Source organism: Helianthus annuus, chromosome 9 (genome assembly GCF_002127325.2).
Source record: "Helianthus annuus cultivar XRQ/B chromosome 9, HanXRQr2.0-SUNRISE, whole genome shotgun sequence".
In the NCBI taxonomy this organism is placed as follows: Eukaryota; Viridiplantae; Streptophyta; class Magnoliopsida; order Asterales; family Asteraceae; genus Helianthus; species Helianthus annuus.
This window is the reverse complement of record NC_035441.2, coordinates 7,386,764-7,413,515: the sequence shown is the minus strand read 5'-3', so window position 1 is coordinate 7,413,515 and position 26,752 is coordinate 7,386,764. Positions and strand designations below refer to the sequence as shown.

At 40.2% G+C, this 26,752-nt stretch overlaps 1 protein-coding gene across 1 annotated transcript; it reads right to left on the bottom strand.

The window, feature by feature from the left end:
* Positions 1-5,054: 5,054 nt before the first annotated feature.
* LOC110877111 (UDP-glycosyltransferase 74G1) lies at positions 5,055-9,542 on the bottom strand. The gene is made up of 2 exons (XM_022125270.2): positions 8,853-9,542; positions 5,055-5,952 (listed from the first exon to the last, which is right to left on the bottom strand). Exons 1-2 carry the CDS (start codon positions 9,486-9,488, stop codon positions 5,227-5,229), a joined length of 1,362 nt encoding a protein of 453 aa, XP_021980962.1. The 5' UTR covers positions 9,489-9,542; the 3' UTR covers positions 5,055-5,226.
* Positions 9,543-26,752: the final 17,210 nt, after the last annotated feature.

Sequence of the window (26,752 nt, the reverse complement as noted above, 5' to 3'; positions counted from 1 at the left end):
ATCACAAATTTGTCGAGGTAGGGTTTGCATACCCGGTTCATGAGATCCATGAACACTGCAGGGGCGTTGGTCATTCCAAAGGGCATAACGAGGAATTCATAATGACCATAACGAGTTCTGAATGCAGTTTTGGAAATATCTTCATTACGGACCCTTAACTGATGGTAGCCTGATCGTAAGTCAATCTTAGAGTAGTAGCTCGATCCTTGCAGTTGATCAAACAAATCGTCGATTCGCGGGAGAGGGTAACGATTCTTGATGGTAACCTTGTTTAACTCACGGTAGTCAATGCACATTCGGAACGTGCCATCCTTCTTCTTAACAAAGAGTACCGGTGCTCCCCAGGGTGACGAACTAGGACGGATAAACCCTTTATCCAATAGTTCCTATAGTTGAGTAGAGAGTTCCTTCAATTCTGCGGGGGCTAGTCGATAAGGCGCACGAGCTATTGGCGCTGCTCCGGGAGCTAGCTCGATTTGGAATTCGACCTGACGATGGGGAGGGAGTCCAGGTAGTTCCTCAGGGAATACCTCGGGGTAGTCATGCACTACTGGAAAGTCTTCGATCCTCTTTTCCTTTTCCTGCGTGTTGGTGACAAGTGCTAGGATAGCGGTGTGCCCTTTTCGTAAACACTTCTGGGCTTTCAAGAAAGAAATAACGCCGGAGATTTCTCCACTTTTGCCACCCTGTATAATGAGGGGTCTGCCAGAACGGCGAGGTATACGAACTGCTTTCTCTTGACAGAGGATCTCAGCGCGATGCTTGGATAACCAATCCATACCAATAACGACGTCGAAGCTTCCAAGAGTAACAGGGAAAAGATCGATAGTAAATGTCTGATCAGACAACTCTAGTTTGCAGCCTTTGACAACATGTGAGGCTTCGATGTTTATACCATTAGCTAACTCGACGATGTGAGGAGAACTTAGTAACGAAAGCGGACGCTTAAGCTTCTTACTAATACGTAGGGATACATAACTAGCATCGGCACCGGAATCAAATAACACAGAAACATAACGATCATCGAGTAGGAACTTACCCGCCACGACATTGGGGTCATTCCTTGCTTCACCAGCTCCAATCACGAAAGCTCTTCCTCTAGCACCATTCCCAGCATTGTTGTTCTGATTGTTGTTTCCAGCTCCCTGATTATTGTTGCGGTTCTGATTCAGTTCAGGGCAATCCTTCTTAAAGTGCCCCTCAGCTCCTCACTTAAAACATGCCCGGTTGTTTCCCTGCTGCTGTTGCTGTTGGGGTTGTTGCTGATTCTGTCTTGCTGGGAACTGGCTTCTACAATCCTTGGCTTCGTGCCCCATCTTGTGGCATCGCTGACACTGGCCCTTGTTACACGCCCCATGGTGGTGTCTGTTACACTTGTTGCACTTTGGGTAGCTTCCCCGGTAGCCACCCTGTTGCTGGGTGCCTTTGCTGTTTTCTGTTTTCCTTTGCTGTGCTGGGGCCTGAGTGGGGTTAGCATCCTTGCTCTGACTTCCTTCCCACTTACGCTTGTTGTCACTAGAAGTTCCGACAGTAGCACTGATCCTTTTGGGCAACCTGCCCTCTTCTACGGCCTGATCAGTGAGTTTGTGAGCAAGTCGAACAATCGGCTGAATGGTAGTGTGGTTGGCTGAAGTGACATGGCTTCGAATCTCTGGAGCCAAACCTTTGATATACAGTTCGATCCTTCGGTACATTGGTCGTGACATGTTTGGGCAAAGAGCGGCATAGTCATTAGACAGCTTGGTGTAAGTTTCAATTTCCGACCCAACCATCTTGAGTTCATAGTACTCATTCTCAAGCTTGTGGATGTCATCCCGGTGACAGTATTCATCCTTGATCATATCCTTGAAATCCTCCCATGCCGTAGCATTTGCAGTCTCCAATCCAAACATCTGAATTTGCGCCTTCCACCAAGAAAGTGCGCTTCCTTCAAGCGTAGCAGTAGCAAATTTCACCCAATTTGCAGGGGGACATTCACAAACAGCAAAAACAGCTTCAATTTTCTCAATCCAATGCAGAAGACCTATGGCACCCTCGGTGCCGTTGAAAGGGAGAGGCTTGCAATCCATGAAAGTTTTGAAAGTACACACTGGTGGTTGCGCAGGTGCATGCTGACCTATAGGGTGAGAAGCGAAACGCATAGGTTTAGAGGCGAAAAGTCGATGTGGCGGTAGGATCTAAACATCCTAAAACAACGAGCTTACCTATAGGGTGAGCTGCGAAAGCTGCAGCCACGGTGTTGAGCAGGTTAGTGAACTGAGCCTGCGTCATGTTAATGTTTCCTCTTCCGCGTCCACTCATTGTCTTCATAACCAGAAAACACAGTATGAGTGTGATGTCGTAGTGTAGCGAGAATGAGATAGAAGAGAGAGGTGTATCTATCTAGTTTAGGCACACTAGTACGTATATCATAACAGGAAACATAAAGTAAGCAACAAGTACACACTGGTCCGAGCTATGAGGTCAAAAGTGTCGAGCCTTGCACTTGGAGTGTAGTGTCGTCGCGAGTCACGGGTTATAGTCTGGTTTTCTCCAAAAAGATTTTCCCCTTTTTAAAACCAAGTTCACTATAACCAATGGCTCTGATACCAATGTGTCACACCCCCAAAATCCACCTGCGGATAACACCCGCTTCGAGGGCGTGACTGACCAGGATCCAGCCACCAATTATACCGAATACTTAAGTTGATAACAAAAGTAATACTTATTATTCATAAGCTTAGCAAATATTAAGTTCAGAGTTTAAAGTTTTAAGTTTCAAAACAGTCATAAGTAGCGGAAGCATAAGTACGGTAGTTTTAAAAACAAGTTCATGATTCAAAATAAGGTAACACCCAACACCTGGGTGAACAGACACTACACGTCCCCAAGCTGCAAGCTCCTTCGTCACTGGTTACCTGCAAAGCATGCAGTAAGGGGTCAACAATGATGCTGAGTGAGTTCACTAGTTGTCCAGTTTTAATTACCAAAAACTTTGTTTCACCGGTTAATTTATCCGTTTATACATGCCCTGGGGAGCTACCCCAAAAGTTAGCGACTAAACTGTTTTTCCAATACCGAACACTAGGTAACCGTTGCGTATCCGCAGGATGCCCCGATGTCAATGTTCTATCATCATTGACGGATTTCTGAGTTCATTAGTTCACGACCGTCCCAAACCAGGGCACGGTGTGAGGCTGGTAAACACCTAAATAGCGCTATCAACTAATAACCCGCTCGCCTGAACCCGGCGACTAATCGGTATTTGTAGTAGGGACTTGAGTGATAGAGTTTCGTTTAGTGCCGTTAGTTGCAATCCGTATAAACAGTAATTAACCAAAAGGTTTCCCAATACCCGGGAAGGAAAAGTAAGTTTTGTTCCCAATAACTAGGGAAGGTATGTAAATGGTATCCCCTTCTACCAGGGGATAGGATTGTTTTAGTCTCGTGTCCCACACCACCGGGACGCATGCTTTTAAGTTGTGAACTCACCTTGGGTTGCTCGGTAGGTTAAGGTTACTTGTCAATCACGTTGGTCACCACGTCCTAACATGGTTACCGGTATAGGTCAGGTTCGGTATACAAGCATTCACGTAAAACACATACGGGCACGTATCATGCATACAAGTAAATAGTCATGGGGTTATTGGGCCGGCCTAAACAATTAAGCAGTCAACAGTAACACAGTCAAACAGAACACAGCAACACATAGTCCATTTAACAGATAGTCCAAGTTAACACAGAATGGCCCAATAACCAAAATGAACAGCCCACTCGCAACCAGCTGGTCTCGAGTCGCAACCAGGTGGTTTCGGCTTGTCGTGTTATGGTTGCGAGTCGCAACCGTGGTCTCGAGTTGTCACGTTTTGGTTGCGAGTCGCAACGGCGTGGTCTCGAGTCGCAATCTCGTGGTTTCGACTTGTCATGCTTTGGTTGCGAGTCGCAACCGTGTGGTTTCGAGTCGTAATGCCGTCGTTGCGAGTCGTAATCTGTCACTTTCATACACACGTGATGATGCAGAAAAGACAGTCCAATTTGTACATATGAAATCAGACCCAGATTAGGAAACTACCAATAAGATTTCTACAAACACTTTTCCTAATCTGCCTTTAATAAAATATGGATCAAACTTTGCCATTTTAAATCTTCAAACCAACATTCAAACAAGTTCTTCTTATGTTCATAGTTTTCTAGGGTTTTCATGCCAACATAAACACATATTTATGAACCGAAAATCACATATTTTGACAAGATCATGATGCTAAACAAGAAAACATACATTATATAGCCGAAAATCTTATGTTAAACATCATCATTCTTGCAAGAAACAAAGAAGCATAGTATGGTTAGCCATAATCATTCTTGATCTACCTTTTTCTAGTCATTTTAAACATGTCACAAGCATTCACACATAAATGGTTTTCACATATAGTTTTCTTCACAAATCACCCTAGAATCATGCATAATGTTTCTAACCAAACATTTTCACAACATAAGTCCTATGCACATAATGATGACTAACCGGTTGAGAAGGAGAAGAATGAGCCGAAATAAAGGAAGAAGCCGAGGAGATGAAGTGTCCGAATGAGTGGTGATGAACTTGTCCGAGTTTCTTGTCCGGGATCCAAGCTTGAACCGAGAAGAGAAGGAGAGGATGGTTTGTTGTTTTGGGGTGTTCTAGTTGAGAGAGAAATAAGGAGTGTATGTGTTGGTGTGTTGTGCCAAATGAAGGAAATGAAGGAAAGTGGGGGATTATATACCAAGTGTCAACAAGACTAAGGGGGTTTCGGGTTGGGCTTGGGGTTTCGGCCCAAACCGGTTTCGGCTCAAAGGCCCACTCGAGACCGAGTGGCCCACTCGCAACCGCCCGGTTGCGAGTCATGGTCTCGGGTCGTGGTTTCGGTTCTCATACATATATATATATATAATACATACGACACATAAATGCATAAAGGATCACGTTTTCATTTAATATCATATATATACACAAAATATTACAAGGTGTTCGTTCGGAAAAACCTAGAGTGTCACAATGTGGGTGTGGAACACCACCCCTCCCCCCAACAAGAAATTAATTTGCTGAGAACAAATCATATTAATTTCTTTATAGATACAAATAAATATGGATACAAATATTACACACTTTCTTGTATTTAGCATTTATAAAATAACTCCATCCCCTATCTTTCTTGTATTTAGCATTTATAAAATAACTCCATCCCCTATCTGCATGATGGTAAATCACATTCATGCTTTAAATAGTTCGGATACAAATTCATCGATATCCTTGTCAGAGCTCCCGCCTTCATCGACAGCTGCTTTAGCTAATTCTCTCCATTTTGCGGCATTCTTTCGGGTTACAACTCCCCTCTCATCCTCCATAATCTTCATTATACACGACACTAGATTTTCTCTTGTCACTATCCCTTTCTCATTAGCCTTAACTCTCACTCCAACATCCCAAATTTCATCTAGCAACTTAGCGTTCGTAATTTGATCTGTCCATTGAGGCATTCCAACAACCGGGACTCCTAGACTTATTGCTTCAAGAGTTGAGTTAAATCCACAATGTGTAATAAAGCATCCTACTGATTTATGTGCTAACACGTCCAATTGTCTACACCATGCCACGACCAACCCCTTTCCGGTTATTTTTTGGTTTGCAAATTCTTTTGGGAGTTTTTCCTCCTCTTCGGCCCTAACAACCCACAAGAAATTAAATTTGCAATCGCTCAATCCACAAGCAATTTCTTCCATTTGTTCAAGTCCAAGTTGTGCCATGCTCCCGAATGATACGTAAACAACTGATTTCTCTGGTTTATCATCTAACCAATTCATGCATTCCTTATTGTTTGCTTTGATGAGATTGAATCCGTAATCTTTATCGTCTTCTAGTCGTTTGTCAAGATACATAGATGGAAGTGTTGGGCCGATTACTTTCAACTTCCACATCTTTCTCATCCACTCTATCACCTATGAAATTAAAATAAAAAATAAAGTAAAAATCTAATCATGGAGATGAAACATGATTGCTAGACATTATTTTATTACTTCTAAATAATATAAAAGCCACGTACGCACATGTTAATAAATATGTTTACATCATAATAAACGAACATTTGAAGGAGTCAGTATTTACTATTTAGAGCAATAATTATAATAATTAATATGATATATTTTTACTAAAATTTTGAATTTAATCAAACACAATTTTAAACATATATTTGTTCGAAGAATATTATCATTCAAAGCAAATGGATTCTGAATTGTTCCTCTATTTTGTATGAACAATTAACATGTTTCCTTCCGCGTATGGATTCTCATTGAATTAACTCCAAAATGGCCCGCATTGTATGTACGGCTCAGTAAACCTAAAACCACATTAGTAAGAGTTAATTACATAGTTAGTCCCTGTGGTTTGCACAAAGTAACATATTTAGGTATTAATAGTTTCAAATCACATTCTAGGGTATTAACTTTTCATTTTGTAACGTTTGGAGGTATTAACGTTATTTGTAGGTTTAAAATCACATTATATTAGTACCTAAGTATGTTATTTTGTGCAAACCACAATGACTAACTATGTTAATACTCTAGAAGTTATTACCTCCAAACGTTACAAAATGAAAAGTTAATACCCTAGAAGGTGATTTTAAATTATTAGTACCTAAGTATGTTATTTTGTGCAAACCACAGGGACTAACTATGTAATTAACTCCATTAGTAATGATTTGTTTCGGTCAGATTTACGTTTTGGTAATTAAAAAAAAAACCGTTAGGCCATGGGGTATGGGGCTTGGGTTGGAGGAAAACCCTCAAGGCATCACCCCGGGTGGGCTTGGGTTGGGGTGTGGCCCTTGGGACTTGGGTTTTAAGCCGGGCGTGGGCGGGGGAAGCGATCTGACATGGCGGGCTGTGTATGGCCAAAAGAAAAGAGCCGTTGGCCAACGGCTATATTAAAAAAAAATTAATTTTTCACTATAAAACTCACATTTTTCTTCCATTTTTTACCACATTCAACCACATCTTCTATACATTTTCAATTCTCCTTCTACAAAACGTAAAAATGCATCCTTACAACCGTCATTTTGACCCGAACAACCCGTATACATTCCAAGAAAATAATCCTAGCCCAGCACCCACTCGTCCAATGGTTCGTCCATTTTTCATACACTCTTCTATGCCCATTGAAGCGAGTTATGCATCGTATATCGGGAATCGTGTGTTACTAACTTCCCACACACCGACGATTCGATACCTACCCCGTTTACACAATCGCCCGTCGACCTTTCACAATATGAAAACGTTCCCGAAACTCAACCACCCAATGATGGTCCTTCCGTATCGAAACCCATCAAAAAGAGAAGTTATAAGAAAAAAACCGAGGCGGATAAAGTAGTTGAAACCGCCAAACGAAAACAACAAAAATGAGTCGTTGCTAAAGAAGTTGCATTGACGAGGGCTTGGTGTCAACAATCTCAACATTCAACTTTAGGTATTATTAACCTTTGTTTTTATTAATGGTTATTTTTTATATAACTTTGTAATATATTAAATTTTTTTTATTAAATAGGCAATTCGCAACATCGAACCGCCCTGTGGGAATCGGTTAGTAGAGTATTCGATAAAGAAATGGGAAGGGAGGCTTATCGTGAAAACGATAGCTTATTCTCAAAGTGGAGCGAGATAAGCACCAACTTACAAAATTTAGTGGTTTTTTAAATAAAGTAAAGCAAAACCCTAAAAGTGGTGAAACTGAAGCCGACATTTTGACAAATGTAGTGGTCACATTACAGGGTGACGAGTTACAACTAGTCTTGACGTTGAGAGAAAAGATAAAAAACAAATATAAAAGTTAGGAATTTTTTTTTGTAATTTTCTTTATTTAAAAACATTAAAAAAATTAAATTTGTTGTTTTAAATAATATTCAAATAGCCCAGCAGGTCAGCCAGCGAAGCCCACCAAACCCCCGCCCCACCATGCCGTGTTAAATGTGGATTTAGCCCTTATCTGCCACCCAAGCCACGTGTCAACTGATGCCCTAACTCGAGCCCAACCCCCGTCCCACTATACCCCACGGTCAAACTAGGACCATGTGTAATTAGTAGAGAATGGGGCGTGGAAGACCTGCCACGGAGGCCATGTGGGCATCTAACAAACACCCCCATAACGTGGCCTTGGTCCCGGAGTTAAACATCGCCTCACAGGGAATGAAGATGGAGCCCATGAGGCAGACTACCGGCATGAGAGAGGGAAGGGGTGGTCGACCATGTATGTATCAAACAATCAAATTTTTTAAAATGTTTTTATCCTTTTTAAGTTATTTAAAATAATATTATTTTAATGGACGGTGGATGGTTAAAACTTATAAAACCGGCCTTGCAGACTAAAGATGAAAAAAATGTGACAGATACTTTATGATGTAACAGTAAAATTATTTGAAACCATTAGGGTGAGAGGGGCACTCCTCTCTTATTGGAGTGACCACTCTTAGGGACACCCAATCAGCACGCGTCACGTCAACTGCCCTCTTAACTCTCCTCACACTCTCAATTTGATAGCGGCACTCCTCTCTTAATCTCTCTCATCATCTTCTCTCAGCATCTTCTCTCTCTCAGCATCTTCTCTCTCTCCTCTCTTTCTATGCGGTGAACACTCACCGATCCACCCTCCCCACACACACTCCCCGACCTCTCGGCGGCGGTGTTCCGCTCGAGGACTCGACTCCCTGAACCCCTCCCCGCTAAGTGTCCCGCTCACCCTTACACTTATGAGTTACCCTAATAGTTTTGTTTATGGTTTGACTTAAAAATCATCAAAATGTTTTTGGTTGGGACAAAAATAAATATGAAAAAATGGAAAGAAAACCCACCTCAGCCTCAAGTTCGTAGAAACTATTTGAGAAAACCCAACGTGATTGATCAATATTAGCAAACTGATTGAACACAATCCCAGTCCACCCAGGGTATGGTCCATAATTGTGCACAAAAGATGGCGTCTCCCACCATTCAAGCTGTGGCAACCCCGGAACCGAAACCGGCACACGCAGTGGCAAAGAAATCAAACCCTTATAAACATGATAATAAATATTGTTTACACTACAAGCTTGAGTGAAAAATGAACCACCATCAATTCCAAACTCCATGGCCACATCCAAAGCCCATGAATTGAAGGCATCATAGATGATTGCATCAATATTGTTTCCTTCTTTTTGAAGCTTCTTGATAAGATCACCTAGTGATTTGGAGCCAACTTCTTTGAACACTTTGAGGTAGGATTCGGGGCTATCTGCACTCGCGTAACCGCCTTCATCGAAACCATCGGAAATGGGTTCGATCTCAATGGAGGTGGTGCTGTTTTTGTGGGAGAGGGTAGAGTTGAGGTAGATGGTAGTAACTAGTGTTGTTTTGACACCTTTGGAGACTAGGCGTTTACCAAACTGGATGAGAGGGTTTATATGGCCTTGTGCAGGGAAGGGGAAGAGTAGAACGTGTGGTGATTTGTTCATCTTTGTATGTAGCAAAAGCTTGCTTTAGTTTAAGCCTAGGGGGGTTCTTTTATAGATGTAAAATGGACATAGTACTATGGTTTGATTTATGTTTATGACATATAATTTTTTTTTTTCTAGCTGTCACCATTCATTAGATGTCTCATCTGATTCTGTTAAATTATTAATTTGTAGGTTTATATTTATAATAATAAAGTTTGATTGGATTTACTGTTAAGTATTAAGTTATCAAAACTAGGTAGGAATGGCAATGAGCCGGGTATTGGTAATTTCATGCCCATATCCGGTTGTAATTTTTTGTTCCATACCCGGCCCGTTACCCGTTGGGTAATTACCCGTCGGGTATCGGGTATACCCGTTAATTTCATAAAAATACCTGTTGGGTCAAATGTGCAATTTTTACATATCATATTCAACCACATATACCAAACTAAATCAAAGTTTTTGCATCTGGGTCCCTGTGCTTTGGGCAGTTTTCTACTTTAGTTCAAATCTCAAAGTTTTTGCATCTGGTCCCTGAGTTTGAGTTTTATTAAAATAACGAAAAGAATAAATAACGTCAATTTATATATAAAAATAAATAAATTAAAAAAAATATAACTTTGATAGCATCTAATCATGTATACTTGTTCTCTGTTACTTGTGAAAGACTATTCACAACAACCCTTTTTATTAAAATTTATATGCACAAATAGATAACAATATGCATGTTGCTATAATATACTTGAAATTTTATAAAATATCATATTTTGAAAATTATTAGAAAAAAACTAACATATACTGTCGAATTTAATTATAATTTAAACCAAGTGCTTTATTGGGTGTAAAATGTGAATATTATATAATCTTTAAAATATTTTAAAAGCAAAAATGGTGAATCATGCAATGAATTCTTGTATACTGAGCTAGAGACGAGTATTTGGTATTGGGTACCGGTACTATACTGGTTTTGTAATGGTATCGTTATCGAATTTCCCGTATCGAATTTTTTCGGTACCGGTACTCACTTTTTAACATTTTCGGTATCAGTATCGGTTTAACTAGTTTTTTTGATAATAATACCGGTTCAGTACGATGCGGATACCACACGCATCTCTATAATGAGCTCAAGATTCGTAAAAATACAATAGTAAGTTTCTGTATTTTCCATAGTTTTAATGACATTAGAATGGTAGGTGAGTTCAGAAAAAAACTTAACTGCAAAACACGTGCTATATTAATACTTACTTTTTAAAATCATCACCACTTACTTTTGTCTCTTCGCCCTCCATTTTTATCAATACTTACTTTTAAAATCATCACCACTTACTTTTGTGATTTTGTCTCCTGGCCCTTCATGTTTCATCTTTGTTTGCTTCATGTCAATAAATTAAGTTTCACAAAACAAAGGAAACTACAAAATAACTGAAAAATAATTTTTAACTTTAAGCTAAGGATTTTGCACGTTATTTTTGTATTCTAACTAGGTGTTGCACCGCCCGTGTTGCGGGGTAATAAACGAATAATTCTTAATTAATTAAGAAAGCAGTACCATAGTTTTGTTAGAAATAAAACATAAAAAGAGTGTTAGGCAGGTCCTTGACACGATTTTTAGCTGGGGTAAAGTCATATTTTTATTTTTACTTGGGGGAAAAATCAAATTTTTTTCCTTGAGAGTAAAATCCTAATTTAAAGGGGGTATAAAAGAAAAAGCTGAGGGTAAAATCGTAGTTTTTTAACATATGGCAAAATTGTAATTTTGAGCTGCTAGCAAAAAGGTTATTATATTTTTTAGTTGGGAGAAAAGCGTAATTTTAAAAGGGTCAAAACTGTAATTTTAAAGTGAATATAAAATAATAAAATGATTGGTCCAATAGAGAAGGGACGGCCGACCATTTACACCAATGGCAGAGAAACACTATTTCCTGTCATGGTCTTTGTATATGTAGGATAATGATAACGTATTAATACGTTAAGTACAAAATATATCTAGCATTGCTCATACATTTTACCTTTATATTTACATCATTATCCAACACCTTGAGTGAAATAATCTCATATTTTACGTGCATATTTTATATATTCGTCAGTATAAATTCGATTTGTTCTATGTTTCGACGTAAACATTTTCAGGAAACGGCTCAGTTTAATTATAATACGTTTTCATTTAAAAAATAAATATTTACATGCATATTTTTATGTTGTTTATTCATATACGGACGATAACAACATAAAAGTAATAATATTATGAAGTCGTAGACATCGTTATTGTTACTTACGTAAACGTTTCTTTTCTCTAATTATAAATTGATCACATAACGACCTTAACGTTTTTTATTAATGTTATTGTGACATACATTTTCAGGGGTTTTCTACAAGTCTTTTGTTTGTTTGTTATTTTAACTAGGGATTGTGCCCGCGCGTGATGCGGCGCGGCGCGGCGCGGTGCATGTATATATTAGGCGATAATTGGTGAAACATTAAGAAAACTAATAGCCTTATAGACATTTAGAGGTCGTAGGTTACATTAGGATTTATACAACAATAAACAAACAGCCTAAACAAACAGGCTGGACCCCATAACATCAATCAGTAAGTTAAGGTTCTTGCTTGTTTTTTTCACAGTTTTGTTGCCTTGTTGCTGAGGCCAAAATGTCTTTCGTTAAGTGAGATGTTGAAAGCGAAAGTTGGGTAAACCTACTATTGTTTGGCAAAAGGGTATTATTGGCATTTCTGTTCACAGTGATCTAGTCTTAACAATGGAGGGTTGGAAAAAATGACAAGTTGTTGTCAACTAATTTCTCAATAAAGGATTCAGGGACACTGAAGTGATCCTAGGTTAAGCTATTTAAAAAAAGGAATATATGCAAACCTATTTTTGAATCAAATCAAAGTTGATCCAGGCATGCATTTTGTACAATTGTTGTATGCATATGTCAGTATCTTTTGTTATTGTCGTAACTGTGGGAGCTAATTTGACTATATAATGAGTTCCAAAAGGTAATGCAAAACGATTGTTGGAAGTTTAGTGTGAATGAAAGTCTCAAGATGGTAATTCACTTTGTCCCACATTGGTGTGGGAATGAAAAGATAGGCTATATATAAGGTGAAACCTTAATGAAGCCTTTGAAGTCTTATGACATGTTTTACCACAAGTCCTACCCGCGCGCACGCAGGGGGGGTGCAAAAAATGAAACCGGATTTAGTTGAACTCGTGTACGCCCGCACGTCCTGCGGACACGAATGCAGCTCCGAAAACCCGGGCTCGCGGGAGACAGTTTTTGCACTCGAGACTGACTAATTATTTTTATTAGTCTTTAAAACGGTTGGTCTTTAATTGAAATGATTTTCAGTTTTAATGAGAACCATTATACTATTCAGTTTCGAAACCGCTGAGCCATTATTTGAGTTTATTCTCTGCAATGATGAGGCATAAGTTTTGAAACCGACTAGCTTTAATTCTCTGCAATGATGAGGCCAGAATCAGTTATGATCTGTGCCTATAAAACCCAATGCAGACCAACACAGTTGAACACACCGAAAACACAATCTCTTCTCTCGATCTCTCTACAGCATTCTCCAGTTTATTTTCAGGCAAGTGTTCAAGTCCGGCAGCGCTCGGTGCTGTTTCAAACCGGCGTACCCTGGGAACAGACGGCGAATCTGTTTAAGGGAATTGTGTCAAACACAAGCCCGGTTAAACCGTTTACTGTTTCTTTTATACTTCTATTTGCAATCCTTTCTGACCGCTGTTCTAATCAGTGGTTCTGTTTCAACTTGCCACTGCCTTCAAACCGACAGTGGTTGCTCAGTGGTTAGACTGATCAGTGCTTAAACTGATCAGTAGTTAAGTTCATCAGTGGTTAGACAAACTGATCAACTGATCAGTAGTTTATCAAACTGATCAGTGGTTTATAATCAGTGGTTTTCAAACAGTGGTTAATTTTCTAACAAACTTAAACAGACTTTATTTACTGATTGTTCCTTTTATTTTCAGAATGGAAACCCCTGTGACCACTGCTGTTTCTACAGTCGTGATTGCTGTCATGACTTCCGCTGTTGCTGTAACAACTGGTCTGGTGACACCACTGCCTAATGCAGTGTCGCATGCTGAGAAACCAGAGAAATTCAGTGGTGTGAATTTCAAACAGTGGCAGCAAAAGATGTTCTTTTATCTGACCACGCTGAATCTGGCAAGGTTCTTGACTGAACCGAAACCCCATGTTGAGGAAGGGGAGATGGATGCTCAATCTGTGAGCGCGATGCATGCTTGGAATCATTCGGATTTCCTGTGCCGCAACTTTATCTTGAATGGTTTGGTGGACACATTGTATAATGTGTATTGCAAAGCCAAGACTGCCAAAGAATTGTGGGAGTCTTTGGATCGCAAATACAAAACAGAAGATGCGGGCACTAAGAAATTCGTGGTGGCTAAGTTCTTGGACTTTAAAATGATAGACTCAAAAACTGTCATGAGCCAAGTCCAAGAATTGCAGGTTATCCTTCATGATATTCATGCGGAAGGAATGATGCTCAGCGAGACATTCCAAGTTGCCGCAATGATCGAAAAACTGCCACCAAGTTGGGTTGATTTCAAGAACTATCTCAAGCATAAGCGAAAGGAGATGACCATTGAAGATCTTGTTGTTCGTCTTCGGATTGAAGAAGATAACAAAGTGGCCCTAAAAAAGGTTGATGGTCCTGCAACTGTGAAGGCCAATCTTGTTGAACATGGGCAATCTTCGAAGGGAAAAAACAGTGGAAAGGGCGGAAAGAAAGGTCCTGGGAAACGCTCCAACCTTGGTCCTAAGGGGGGAGTTGGAAAAAAGAAGTTCCTTGGAACTTGTTACAATTGTCAAAAGCAAGGCCACAAGGCTAGCGAATGCAAGCTTCCCAAGAAAAAGGAAAATGCTCAACAAGTGAACATGGTAGATGAAGTCGATAAGCTTGTTGCCATGGTCACGGACCTTTCGATCTTGGTCACGGAAGTGAACATAGTTGGGCAAAATAACAAGGATTGGTGGGTCGATACGGGGGCTACTCAACATGTGTGCTTTGACAAAAGCCTTTTCAACACCTTCAAGGAGGTGGCCAATGGAGAAAAGGTTTTCATGGGAAATTCTGCCACGGCGGAAATAAAAGGCGAGGGTAATGTTGTTTTGAAGATGACTTCTGGAAAAGAACTCACATTGTCCAATGTGTTGTATGTTCCAGAAATTCGTAAGAACCTTGTTTCGGGGTGGCAATTGAACAAGTTTGGGTTCAAATTGGTGATTGAGTCGGATAAGGTCGTGTTGACAAAAAATGGTGTGTATGTTGGTAAGGGCTATGCCCTAAATGGAATGTTTAAACTCAATGTAATTGTCGTGAATGCAATGAATGAAAACGCTACTAGTTCTACTTACTTGATTGAGTCGTCTAATCTATGGCATGGTAGACTAGGTCACGTAAATTATAATTCCATTCGTCGTTTAATCAAACTTGATTGCATACCAACATTTGATATCGACTCAATTAATAAATGTGAAACTTGCGTAGAAGCAAAACAAACGAAATCGTCATTCAAAAAGGTGGAACGATTCACCGAACCCCTCGAGATGATCCACACTGATGTGTGTGATCTAAAAGCAATTCCTACTCGTTGTGGGAACAAGTACTTCATCACGTTCATTGATGATAGTACAAGGTATTGCTATGTGTACTTACTTAAGAGTAAGGACGAGGCTATTGACAAGTTTATCTTGTTTAAAGCCGAAGTTGAGAATCAACTAAATCGGAAAATCAAAATTGTAAGGAGCGACCGAGGAGGTGAATATGTTTCGCCTTTTATTGACGTATGTGCAAAAAGTGGAATCATCCACGAACTCACAGCTCCTTACTCCCCTCAATCAAATGGCATAGCGGAACGGAAAAATCGTACCTTGAAAGAAATGATGAATGCCATGATGATAAGCTCCGGTGTAAACCAAAACATGTGGGGGGAAGCAATCTTATCGGAAAATTATGTGTTGAACATGATACCCAATAAGAAAAAGGATGTAACGCCTTACAAACTATGGACGGGAAAGAAAGCACCATATAAATCTTTGAAAGTGTGGGGGTGTCTAGCTAAGGTGGTGGTCACACCACCTAAGAGGCTACTAATAGGTCCCAAGACGGTGGATTGTGTATTTATAGGATACACCCGTCCTTATGGTCCTTATCGTTTTATTGTGCATGATTCCAAGAACCCTGGAATATGCAAAGGCACCATAATTGAATCTAAGGATGCATCATGGTTTGAACATGTGTTCCCATGCTTAGATAAAAGTGAACCGAGTTCGTCTAGACCGGTTGAGGAAATTATTCCCGAGGGTGAAGTTGAAAACGATGAACCTCGAGAACAATCTAAGACCGAGGAAGTTGAAATCAGGAAAAGTAAACGACAAAGGACTGAAAAATCCTTTGGACCTGAGTTTCTTACCTATATGGTAGAAGATGAACCTCAAACGTACCAACAAGCGGTACATTCCTCAGAAGGACCTCAGTGGAGGGAGGCAATCAAAAGTGAGATAGACTCTATCTTACAGAACCATACCTGGGAACTAGTGGATCTTCCTCAAGGATGTAAACCACTAGGATATCGATGGATCTTCAAGAAGAAGATGAAACCAGATGGAACCATCGATAAGTACAAAGCAAGGTTGGTGATCAAAGGATATAAACAACGAGAAGGTTTAGATTACTTTGACACATATTCGCCAGTTACACGAATAACATCCATCAGGTTGGTGATTGTCCTTGCCGCCATTAGAAATTTGGAAGTTCACCAAATGGATGTGAAAACAGCTTTCTTGAATGGAATTCTAGAGGAAGAAATCTACATGGAGCAACCCGAAGGCTTCACAGCTATTGGGCAAGAAAAGAAAGTGTGTAAACTTGTGAAATCCTTGTATGGATTGAAACAAGCTCCAAAACAATGGCATCAAAAGTTTGATCATGTCATGCTTGATGCTGGGTTCAAAATCAATGAATGTGACAAGTGTGTGTATGTGAAGGACACATCTGATGGATATGTCATTTTGTGTCTATATGTAGATGATATGCTCATTGCTGGAAGCAATGACAAAATCATAAAATCTACAAAGAACATGCTGAAAGCAAGATTTAACATGAAAGACATGGGTCTGGCGGATGTGATTTTGGGGGTCAAAATCACGCGAACCCAAAATGGACTTGTTTTAAGTCAATCCCACTATGTGGACAAAATTCTTGAGAAGTTCAATGCAAATGATTCTAATGAAGCTAGAACTCCACTTGACACAAGTCAACATCTAGCCAAGAATAGAGGTGAACCCGTAAACCAGTTGGAATACTCAAGAATTATTGGTAGCTTGATGTATCTTATGAGTTGTACTCGACCAGACATAGCATTTGCTGTGAGCAAGCTAAGTAGATACACAAGCAACCCAAGTTCAATGCATTGGAACTGTATCACTCGGTTGCTTCGTTACTTAAGATACACTCGAGAATACGGGTTGCATTATAACAGATATCCAGCAGTTATAGAAGGACACTGTGATGCAAATTGGATATCTGACACGAATGATTCCAGAGCAACAAGTGGGTATGTATTCACACTTGGAGGTGCAGCGATATCGTGGAAATCATCAAAACAAACGGTTATTGCTAGATCCACGATGGAATCTGAGTTCATCGCTTTAGATAAAGCAGGTGAAGAGGCAGAGTGGCTACGTCAATTTGTTGAGGATATACCAAGATGGCCTAAGCCGGCAACGGCCATTTGTATACATTGTGATAGCCAATCGGCACTTGGCAGAGCTCGTAGCACAATGTATAATGGTAGGAACAGACATATCAGACGTAGACATAATACGATACGACAACTAATCTCTACAGGAATTATCACTGTTGACTACGTGAGGTCAAAGGATAATATTGCGGATCCGCTGACAAAAGGCCTAAGTAGAGAGTTAGTACAGAAGTCGTCCATGGGAATGGGACTGAAGCCCTTGGAAAATGAAGTTCATATGATGGAAACCTAACTCAATAGACTGGAGATCCCAAGAATTGAGTTCAATAGGAAAACCTAATTGTATGAATAAGTAAGGTCACTGTGGGGGGATAACCCTACGTTTTAACAAGGTAGTTTATTATAAAGATTTATAAACTTCCTAGTCCATTCCTAAAAGTGACAAATGTGAGGCTAAGCCTATGGCTTTTAATGATTCGACTAAAGTAAACATACATAGTGAATCACCTATGTGAGAGAGAAGTGGGGTCGCTTCGAAGGGTATTGTTGGGGCACAATACCTAATGGCTCTCGCAGAACCAGGCATCATGTTCATGACCATAACGAACATAACTATGAGGACTTGACTTTGTCAGGGAGAGTCTTGTGTGAAGTGCATTGTCGTCCACACAAACGGCAGACGAGTTCAAAGACATCGAGTTCTACTCAGAGCTAGTGGGCTAAGTGCATTTCATGAGCGAAGGTTCAAAGGGTAACACCTACCTATCGTATGCAAAACTCAACTGCTGAAATGTAACAAGGAATTATGCTGTTTCTGAGATCGACCTTCATTCATGTGGGGGATTGTTGGAAGTTTAGTGTGAATGAAAGTCTCAAGATGGTAATTCACTTTGTCCCACATTGGTGTGGGAATGAAAAGATAGGCTATATATAAGGTGAAACCTTAATGAAGCCTTTGAAGTCTTATGACATGTTTTACCACAAGTCCTACCCGCGCGCACGCAGGGGGGGTGCAAAAAATGAAACCGGATTTAGTTGAACTCGTGTACGCCCGCACGTCCTGCGGACACGAATGCAGCTCCGAAAACCCGGGCTCGCGGGAGACAGTTTTTGCACTCGAGACTGACTAATTATTTTTATTAGTCTTTAAAACGGTTGGTCTTAATGGGTCTTTAATTGAAATGATTTTCAGTTTTAATGAGAACCATTATACTATTCAGTTTCGAAACCGCTGAGCCATTATTTGAGTTTATTCTCTGCAATGATGAGGCATAAGTTTTGAAACCGACTAGCTTTAATTCTCTGCAATGATGAGGCCAGAATCAGTTATGATCTGTGCCTATAAAACCCAATGCAGACCAACACAGTTGAACACACCGAAAACACAATCTCTTCTCTCGATCTCTCTACAACATTCTCCAGTTTATTTTCAGGCAAGTGTTCAAGTCCGGCAGCGCTCGGTGCTGTTTCAAACCGGCGTACCCTGGGAACAGACGGCGAATCTGTTTAAGGGAATTGTGTCAAACACAAGCCCGGTTAAACCGTTTACTGTTTCTTTTATACTTCTATTTGCAATCCTTTCTGACCGCTGTTCTAATCAGTGGTTCTGTTTCAACTTGCCACTGCCTTCAAACCGACAGTGGTTGCTCAGTGGTTAGACTGATCAGTGCTTAAACTGATCAGTAGTTAAGTTCATCAGTGGTTAGACAAACTGATCAACTGATCAGTAGTTTATCAAACTGATCAGTGGTTTATAATCAGTGGTTTTCAAACAGTGGTTAATTTTCTAACAAACGTAAGGTATAGTATTCGTCTCTAGCCATAATTAGTTGAAGGGTAAAAAGAAAAAAAAAGACACTAATGATAAACTATTCATAAAAAAAATTGCAGGCAGCCTCCCTTTTAATCCGCCAATACTCTCCTTTGTCCGGTTGGCGCCAAAGTCAGACCTTAAAAAGTCTACCCATGATTATTTGAAGGGTAAAAAGTAAAAAAAATAAAAGACACTAATGATAGACTATTAAAAAAAATTTGCAGGCAGCCTCCCTTTTAATCCGCCAATACTCTCCTTTGTCCCATTGGCGCCAAACTCAGACCTTAAAAAGTCGTCAGAGGATGAAATTCATTATGAAGCAGCATACCATCGCTGATCGATACCTATTCTACATTCAAAAGCAAAAAAAAAAAAAAGACACTGATGATAAACTATTCATGAAAACAATTGCAGGCAACCTCCCTTTTAATCCGCCAATACTCTCCTTTGTCCCGTTGGCGCCAAACTCAGACCTTAAAAAGTCGTCAGAGGATAAAATTCATTATGAAACAACATACCATAGCTGATCAATACCTATTCCACATCTGTCCCCGCTACTACTGGTCTTTACCGAAAAGGCATCCATAGTTGCAATCTACCCGTTGAGCTCCCAGGCGCCTAGTACATGACAATGTGCCTAGGGCCGATTGTATCCGACGTTACCTCTCTCTGGAACCTCGCCTTAACTATTAATGCGTTTTGAGTCAAATATAAGCTTTTATATGACTCATTTTGTCTTTTTGAGTTCATACAGACAACAATCCTTGCACATATCATTATTTACATGTAAGCTACAAAAAGAATAGAACCTCGTATTGTCCATATGGTATCGTCCTTTTCAAAATTTGATTGTTTAGCTTCTTTAAAGTAAACATTTATGTATGGATTTTCTTATATCGGTTGTTTACAGACACCAAAGCGTTGAGTAAAACTAAAAAAAAAAAAAAAAAACAGAATCAATCGACGTCTTTAGGAAGTAAGAAATATATACTCAAAAAGAATTTGACAAATAAAGCACAATCAGTCGATATCTTCAGCAAGTAAGAAACATATACTCAAAAGGAAGCAAGCATACATGCATCAAATTCATTCAGTTTGACATAAGACCACCACGCATGAAACCTAAACTCTGCTAAGCGAAACTCACCTGAACAGCAAATTAACAGTCCTGATAGCCTGGAACTTGGAAGCCCTCTACAAGATTTGAAACCCTAGTTCGAAAATCGTCAAAGACATTACTGCGTAATCTGTTCGAATCTCCTGAATTCTCAGCTAGGGAAAAAGTGAGGAGGCATAGAAAAGGGGACGTCATAGTAGAAGAGGGAGAGACACGTGGAAGCTCAGGGGAAAAAGGGGAGCAATGAAAGCACCGACTTTGTGCTTTAAGTTTATAAGGTAATATGTTGGTTTTAGCTTTTTATTTACTTTTTATTGCGTATACAATTTCGTTTTAATTTTATCAAAACTCGGTATGCCCCTGTCGCAAGCGTGAGTGCATTCATATTATATTTGTCATATATTCCGCATAACAATTATTAATATGAAGAAGATTAACAAATTATTATTTACGACATACCAATAATATTATTTTTATTTACTTTAAATAAAAGTTGTATTTAAAAGATTTAAAAAACAAAACTAATATTATTTATATATATTTTTTGATATATTACATATTTTTAGCGATCAACCCATGTAATACATGTGGTATTATACTATTTAAGTGTTATTAACGTAACCTAATGCTACAAATACACCGGAACGCATTGATTTGACACCCGAAGGAGTAGCAGCAAACTTCTTACATTTGAGATCTCTTCTCAACCAATATGTGAGACGGGAAAGAGAAAAAGGAGTAAGGATAAGGCTGGATATGATGAGCCTGAACCTTCGTTGTCACCGGGACCACTCCAACCTCCTTTTAGTCGCTCACAACCCGCTACATCTCGATTTGAAGCTGGTCCTATTTGCCTTCCACCTAACCCAAGCCCTTATGTTGTTGGAAGACCAGATCCGATTGCTTTTCCCATATTAATCTCTCAACCAGTTGCAACCGGTGCAGCAATGGGGCATAAAACAACTCTAAATCAACTTTGCAATCACCAGCTTCAAGCCTTCCTCTTCCCATGCCCACAAATGGGAACAGGCCTTAGTCGTTCTCCCCATGGCTCGAACTGCAACCATGAGTGCTCCCATGGGAATAAACTACATGCCTACACCTGAAAACCTTTAAAGCTTTAACCTGATGTCGCAGATGATGGCTCAAATATTAACACACTTTCCTAGGCAACAATTCATCAACCAAGTGTTGACCACACACCAAGGAACCACAAACAATAATTCGGCCTCAAGAGTAGAAGAAGATCTTGCCAAACCTTACAAGCCTAGCAATTTGTCTTGTTTTTCCCACCAAATTGCTGATTATGATTTTCAAATCCGGATTAAGATGCCATCCCACAAAAAACTTATGATGGAACTAAAGATCCTCAAGACCACCTCCAAATTTTTACCAAGGCAGCAAGAATTGAAAAATGGTCCAATGCCGAATGTTGTCTCCTGTTCATGCAAACCCTTGTAGGGTATGCCAAGATATGGTTCAACGACCTACCTGAAAGAAGAATTCGAACCTTTGATGATCTAAGCAAAGGTTTGCTGGCCGACTTTTCACAACAATGGAGTTATGTCAAGGATGCTACAGTGATTTTCCAGATAAAGTAACGAGACGACAGAAGTCTTAGAGATTTCATCGAAAGATACAAGAAGGAAGGGTTGACCTACGTGGGCGCTGATGAAAAAATAGGGGTGGCAGGGTTCATGAATGCCATCACCTCCAAGTACCTTACAAGGGACTTCAATAAGTTCCTACCTAAAACCCTTGAGGAGGCACTCGAAAGAGCTGAAACTCACATTCGAGGGGAGGAAGTTGTTGATATCAAAGGGCAAAGGAAACGAGCTCCTAGTTGGCGAAGCAACAGTCCAAACAGGAAAAGAGGAAACTTTGGTTCCTAAGACAAACGCTCTAGAAGTTCGGATCCAAGAAGGCCTGAAGGTAGGAACCCTCCAAGCTAGGAAATGTTGTAAGCTTCACAACTTTAACCAAGACCTTACCGAAGAACTAAAACAAAGCCTTTGACCTCCTCAACCCTTACCAAAGAGCAAGAGAAATGAAAACTCAATCAATATTGTGAGTTTCACGAAGAGAAAGGCCACCACACCAACGATTGCTTCCAGCTCAAGAAGAGAATCGAAGAAGCTGTCAAGTCCAGAGAACTTGCCCACTTGGTCAAAGGGGTAAGAGGCAAGATGGCTAGAGGTAAGAGTAAAGAAGTGAACATGGTAAACTTTTATGCAAAAGTTGAGCATCAATGTGTTTGCTTCCCACAACCCGAAGGGGACATACTCTCGAACCGTTTGGTGGTGGAAGCTACAGTGGGAACCATCGAACACACAAAGCCTATATTGACACTTGAGCAGACACCGATATCAAATTTGCGAAATGCTTCAACCATCTCAGTAATGAGGAACGTTCCAGACTTCAGCAATCTGAATCCTCTATCAAAGGTAGCATTGATATACCCATCAAGCCTTTGGGCTAAATAACCCTTAATGTCTGTTTTAGTAAAGGAAAGATGGAAAGAACCGAACCATTCACCTTTGTGGTAATCAACATTCCCTCCAACTATGATATCATCATAGGAAGGCCAGGGCAAATTGTGTTCGGAATAGTGGTTTCAGTTGGCCAAGGCACTATGAAGTTTCCAACTGAAAGAGGGATAGCAACCCTTCAACCTACCCAAGAAGCCTTCCTGGTTGAAGGGGAAAGTTCAAAGAAAAATGAGTTAGATGAACAAGGATGGATCATTAACCCAAAATATCCTCAACAAAGGATAATGGTAAATACCAACCTTACCGAAGACAATCTCTCTTATCTGAAGAAGCTACTCTTGCACAACATGGACATCTTTGCATGGTGTCCCGAAGATATGACCGGTATCCCCCGAGATATCGCTGAGCATGAGCTTAAAGTTCCTTTTGATGTGAAAACCGTTGTCCACAAAAGAGAAGCTTAGCCCCAGATAGAAGCCTTGCAGCCTATCAGGAGGTTGAAGGGCTTGTTCAGGCCAAAATCCTCCGCGAAGTAAAGTATCATTCTTGGATAGCCAACCCGGTAATGGTCCGCAAACCGGATGGGTCCTGGAGGATGTGTATTAACTTCAAGGATCTAAACAAAGCATGCCCAAAAGATTGCTATCTGTTACCAGAAATCGACTTGAAGGTTGACTCGCTTACAAGCTTCCATTCAAGTGCTTCCTGGATGCTTACAAGGGTTAGCATCAGATTCAAATGAAGAGAAAACAACATTCCACACCGATAAAGGTATTTTTTTGCTACAAAAAATGCCTTTTGATTTAAAGAATGTAGGGGCAACCTATCAACGTCTGGTAGACAAAGCATTTGCCGGGCAAATAGGCAGAAACATGGAAGCCTACGTTGACGATTTGGTGATCAAGAGTAAAACCAAAGGTCAAATGCTTGATGATATACAAGAAACTTTCCGGATTCTGAGGAAAATTAACATGAAGGTTAATCCTGTCAAGTATTCATTTGGGTTTGAAGAAGGAAAATTCTTGGGGCACATCGTGGGAAAAGCAAAGCGTAAAGGCTAATCCTAACAAGGTTAAAGCCATCCTTGACACAAAGTCCCCACAAAGAAAGAAAGAGGTGGAAAGCTTGAACGGAAAGCTTGCAGCCTTGAAGCGTTTTACGTTCAAGCTAGCTGAAAAGTCTCTGCCTTTCGTCAAAACCCTTAAAGGGTGCACCAACAGGAAGGACTTCCGATGGACTGAAGAAGCTAATGAAGCCTTCAACCAAATGAAGCAACACTTGGCATCACTCCCAGACATTGTTGCTCCGAAAATAGGGTAACTAATCTCTGTCTATCTTTCGGTTGCTGAGGAAGCCATCAGTGCAATCCTAACCATTGAACGAAACAAGGCTCAGGTAACCGTTTACTTCTTCAAAAAACTCTAAAATTGGCAAAGACCAAGTATCCCCCATATGAAAAACTTGCCCTAGCCCTAATGAAAACAGGCAGAAGGCTTCGAAGGTACTTTCAAGCACACCCAATACAAGTGGTCACTAACTAACCCATAAAAAGTGTGCTTGAAAAACTAGAAACTTCCGAGCGATTAGCCAAATGGGCAGTGGAACTAGGTGAACACAAGATCACCTATGTTCCTAGGAAGGCTGTCAAAACCCAAATCTTGGCTGATTTCATTTTAGAAATTCCAAAAGAAACCACAACGGAAGTAAACACTGCCACAACTGAATCACCTGACCCTGATACCTGGAAGCTTTTTACGGATGGAGCTTCCAGCCTTGAAGGGTTAGGGGCAAGGCTAGTCCTAATCAATCCCGAAGACTAAGAATTTACATATGCTCTCCAGCTTGAATTTCAGACAACCAATAATGAAGCCGAGTATGAAACACTGATTATTGGAATCAAGCTAGCCAAGAGGATGGATGTTCAAAAGATTCAAGTCTTCACGAACTCCTTACTTGTCTCAAACCAAGTGAACGATAGCTACATGGCCAAGGAGCCTAATATGAAGACGTACAGGGAGAAGGCAAAGGAACTCATGAGTACATTCCAATCATGTACTATCAAACAGGTTCCGAGGTCACAAAACAAGAAAGCCAATGCATTGAGCAATCTTGCATCTCACACATTTTCCATCTCACCAAAAAAGTGTTAGGCGAGGTATTGAAAATGCCATCCATTCAAGATCTTGAAGTACAAGATATAATTACTGAGGAAGGGCTAAACTGGATGAACCCTTTGATCAAGTTCCTAAGAAATGGTGAGTTACCAGATGATCAGACGTAGGCTGAAAGCGTTCGTATTAAGTCAAGGTAGTATCTGTTACAAGGAGAAATCCTTTACAAAAGAGGGTACCTTATTCGATGCGTTGGCCCGGAACAAAGCAAGTATCTAATCAAGGAGGTTCACAAAGAAATATGTGGGGCTCACTATGGTCCAAGATCGGTAGTCTCAAAGTTGATGAACCTTGGATACTTTTGGCCTCCCATGCACGAGACACTTCTGAACAACTGCGAAAATTTGAAGCTTGTCAGTTGCATGCTCCAGTACCAAAAAGCCCTAAGCATGACCTTGTTCCCATCTCCTCGGCTTAGCTATTTCACAAATGGGGTATGGACATTGTTGGTCCATTCCCACCAGCCAATGGGGAGTCAAATTCTTGTTGTATCCGTTTATTACTTCACCAAGTGGCTAGAAGTAAAACAATTCACCAAAATCTTGGGGGTACTGGTCACATACAATGGAAAGCAGTTTGCCGAGAAGCCTTTTACCACTTGGTGTAAAGAGTTCAGGATAACTCAAGTATTCAGCTCGGTTGCTTATCGACAGTCAAACAGCCAGGTTGAAAGAACAAATCGAAGCATTGTAGAAGGGATTAAGGCCCGATTGGGAAGATATGACAAGAACTGTCTTGAAGATCTTCCTAATGTCCTCGGCAATCTAAACAACTGAAAAGATAAGCCACAAGAAAACACCCTACAGTCTAGTGTTTGGATCGGAAGCCATAATCCCAGCGGAGATCGGAGTTACAACATAACGAACATTCAACATTGACCTGGAGTCAAACAAAAGGGAGACCAAGCGAAGTACAAACAAAAGATGGAATCGTATTACAATACCTGGGTGAAGCACGAACGATTCAAGCCTAGGGACCTTGTGCTTCGAAACAATAAAGCCAATAAGAAAGAAAGTCAAGGAAAACTCAGCCTTAAGTGGGAAGGGCCATACACTATCCTTGAAGCTCACAAGGGAGGATTATAAAAACTACCTGATGCAGAAGAAAAAAAGCTTCCCCGTCACTGGAACGGTAAAAACCTTAAAAGGTTCCACGCCTAGTCAAAATGTCTTAGAAAGTATTTCAAGAATTGTTCTACCCTCCCTTGTAATCAAAGTACTTTTGAATGAATGAATGATGAAATTTTATAAAAATTTGTCTTTCTATCCTATAATCAAGTTGAGAACCTAGCAAAAAACTCCAGTGTAAGGGTCATGTAAGGGGATGAGCTCCCAGGCCACTACGCTCAAAAGGTTCAAGTGTTGAATGGGCCTATATAAAGCGTGAGTTCCTAAATCAATACAACTCCATGAGACTTAGAAAATTTTTGAAATATGTCTCGTAGACGGGTTTGAACAGCCTATATCAAATGTTTCTTCAGCCTTAACAATGGCTTATGAACCAAAAAGACACCAAGTGAGTGTTATAAATAGGATATGTGATGTATATTCTTGTTAAAAATATTTTAAGGCTAAGTGACTGCAGCACAGAACAACATAACATAAAAGATAAGGAGTTAAATATAACAAAGGCCACATTGGCCATCCAACCTACACATTTTCCAAAAGCCTTCAAGGCTTCAACTATCAAGGGACCTAAACGGTTCCCTCAAAATAAAACATGTTCAAACATACATCACACAATATTGTTTAAGGTGCTAAGATAGCTACGAATAAAAGTTTTAAAGTCCCTTAGCAGAATCGGAGATGGTAGACTTTGCTGCTTCAACCTTCTTCACGTTTGCATCATGCTGGGGTTTCTTAGCCTTCTTCTTCCTCCCACCTGCACCTGTTGCCTCTGAAACTTCGAGGCTTAAACCCTTAGAGCCTTCACCACATTCAGA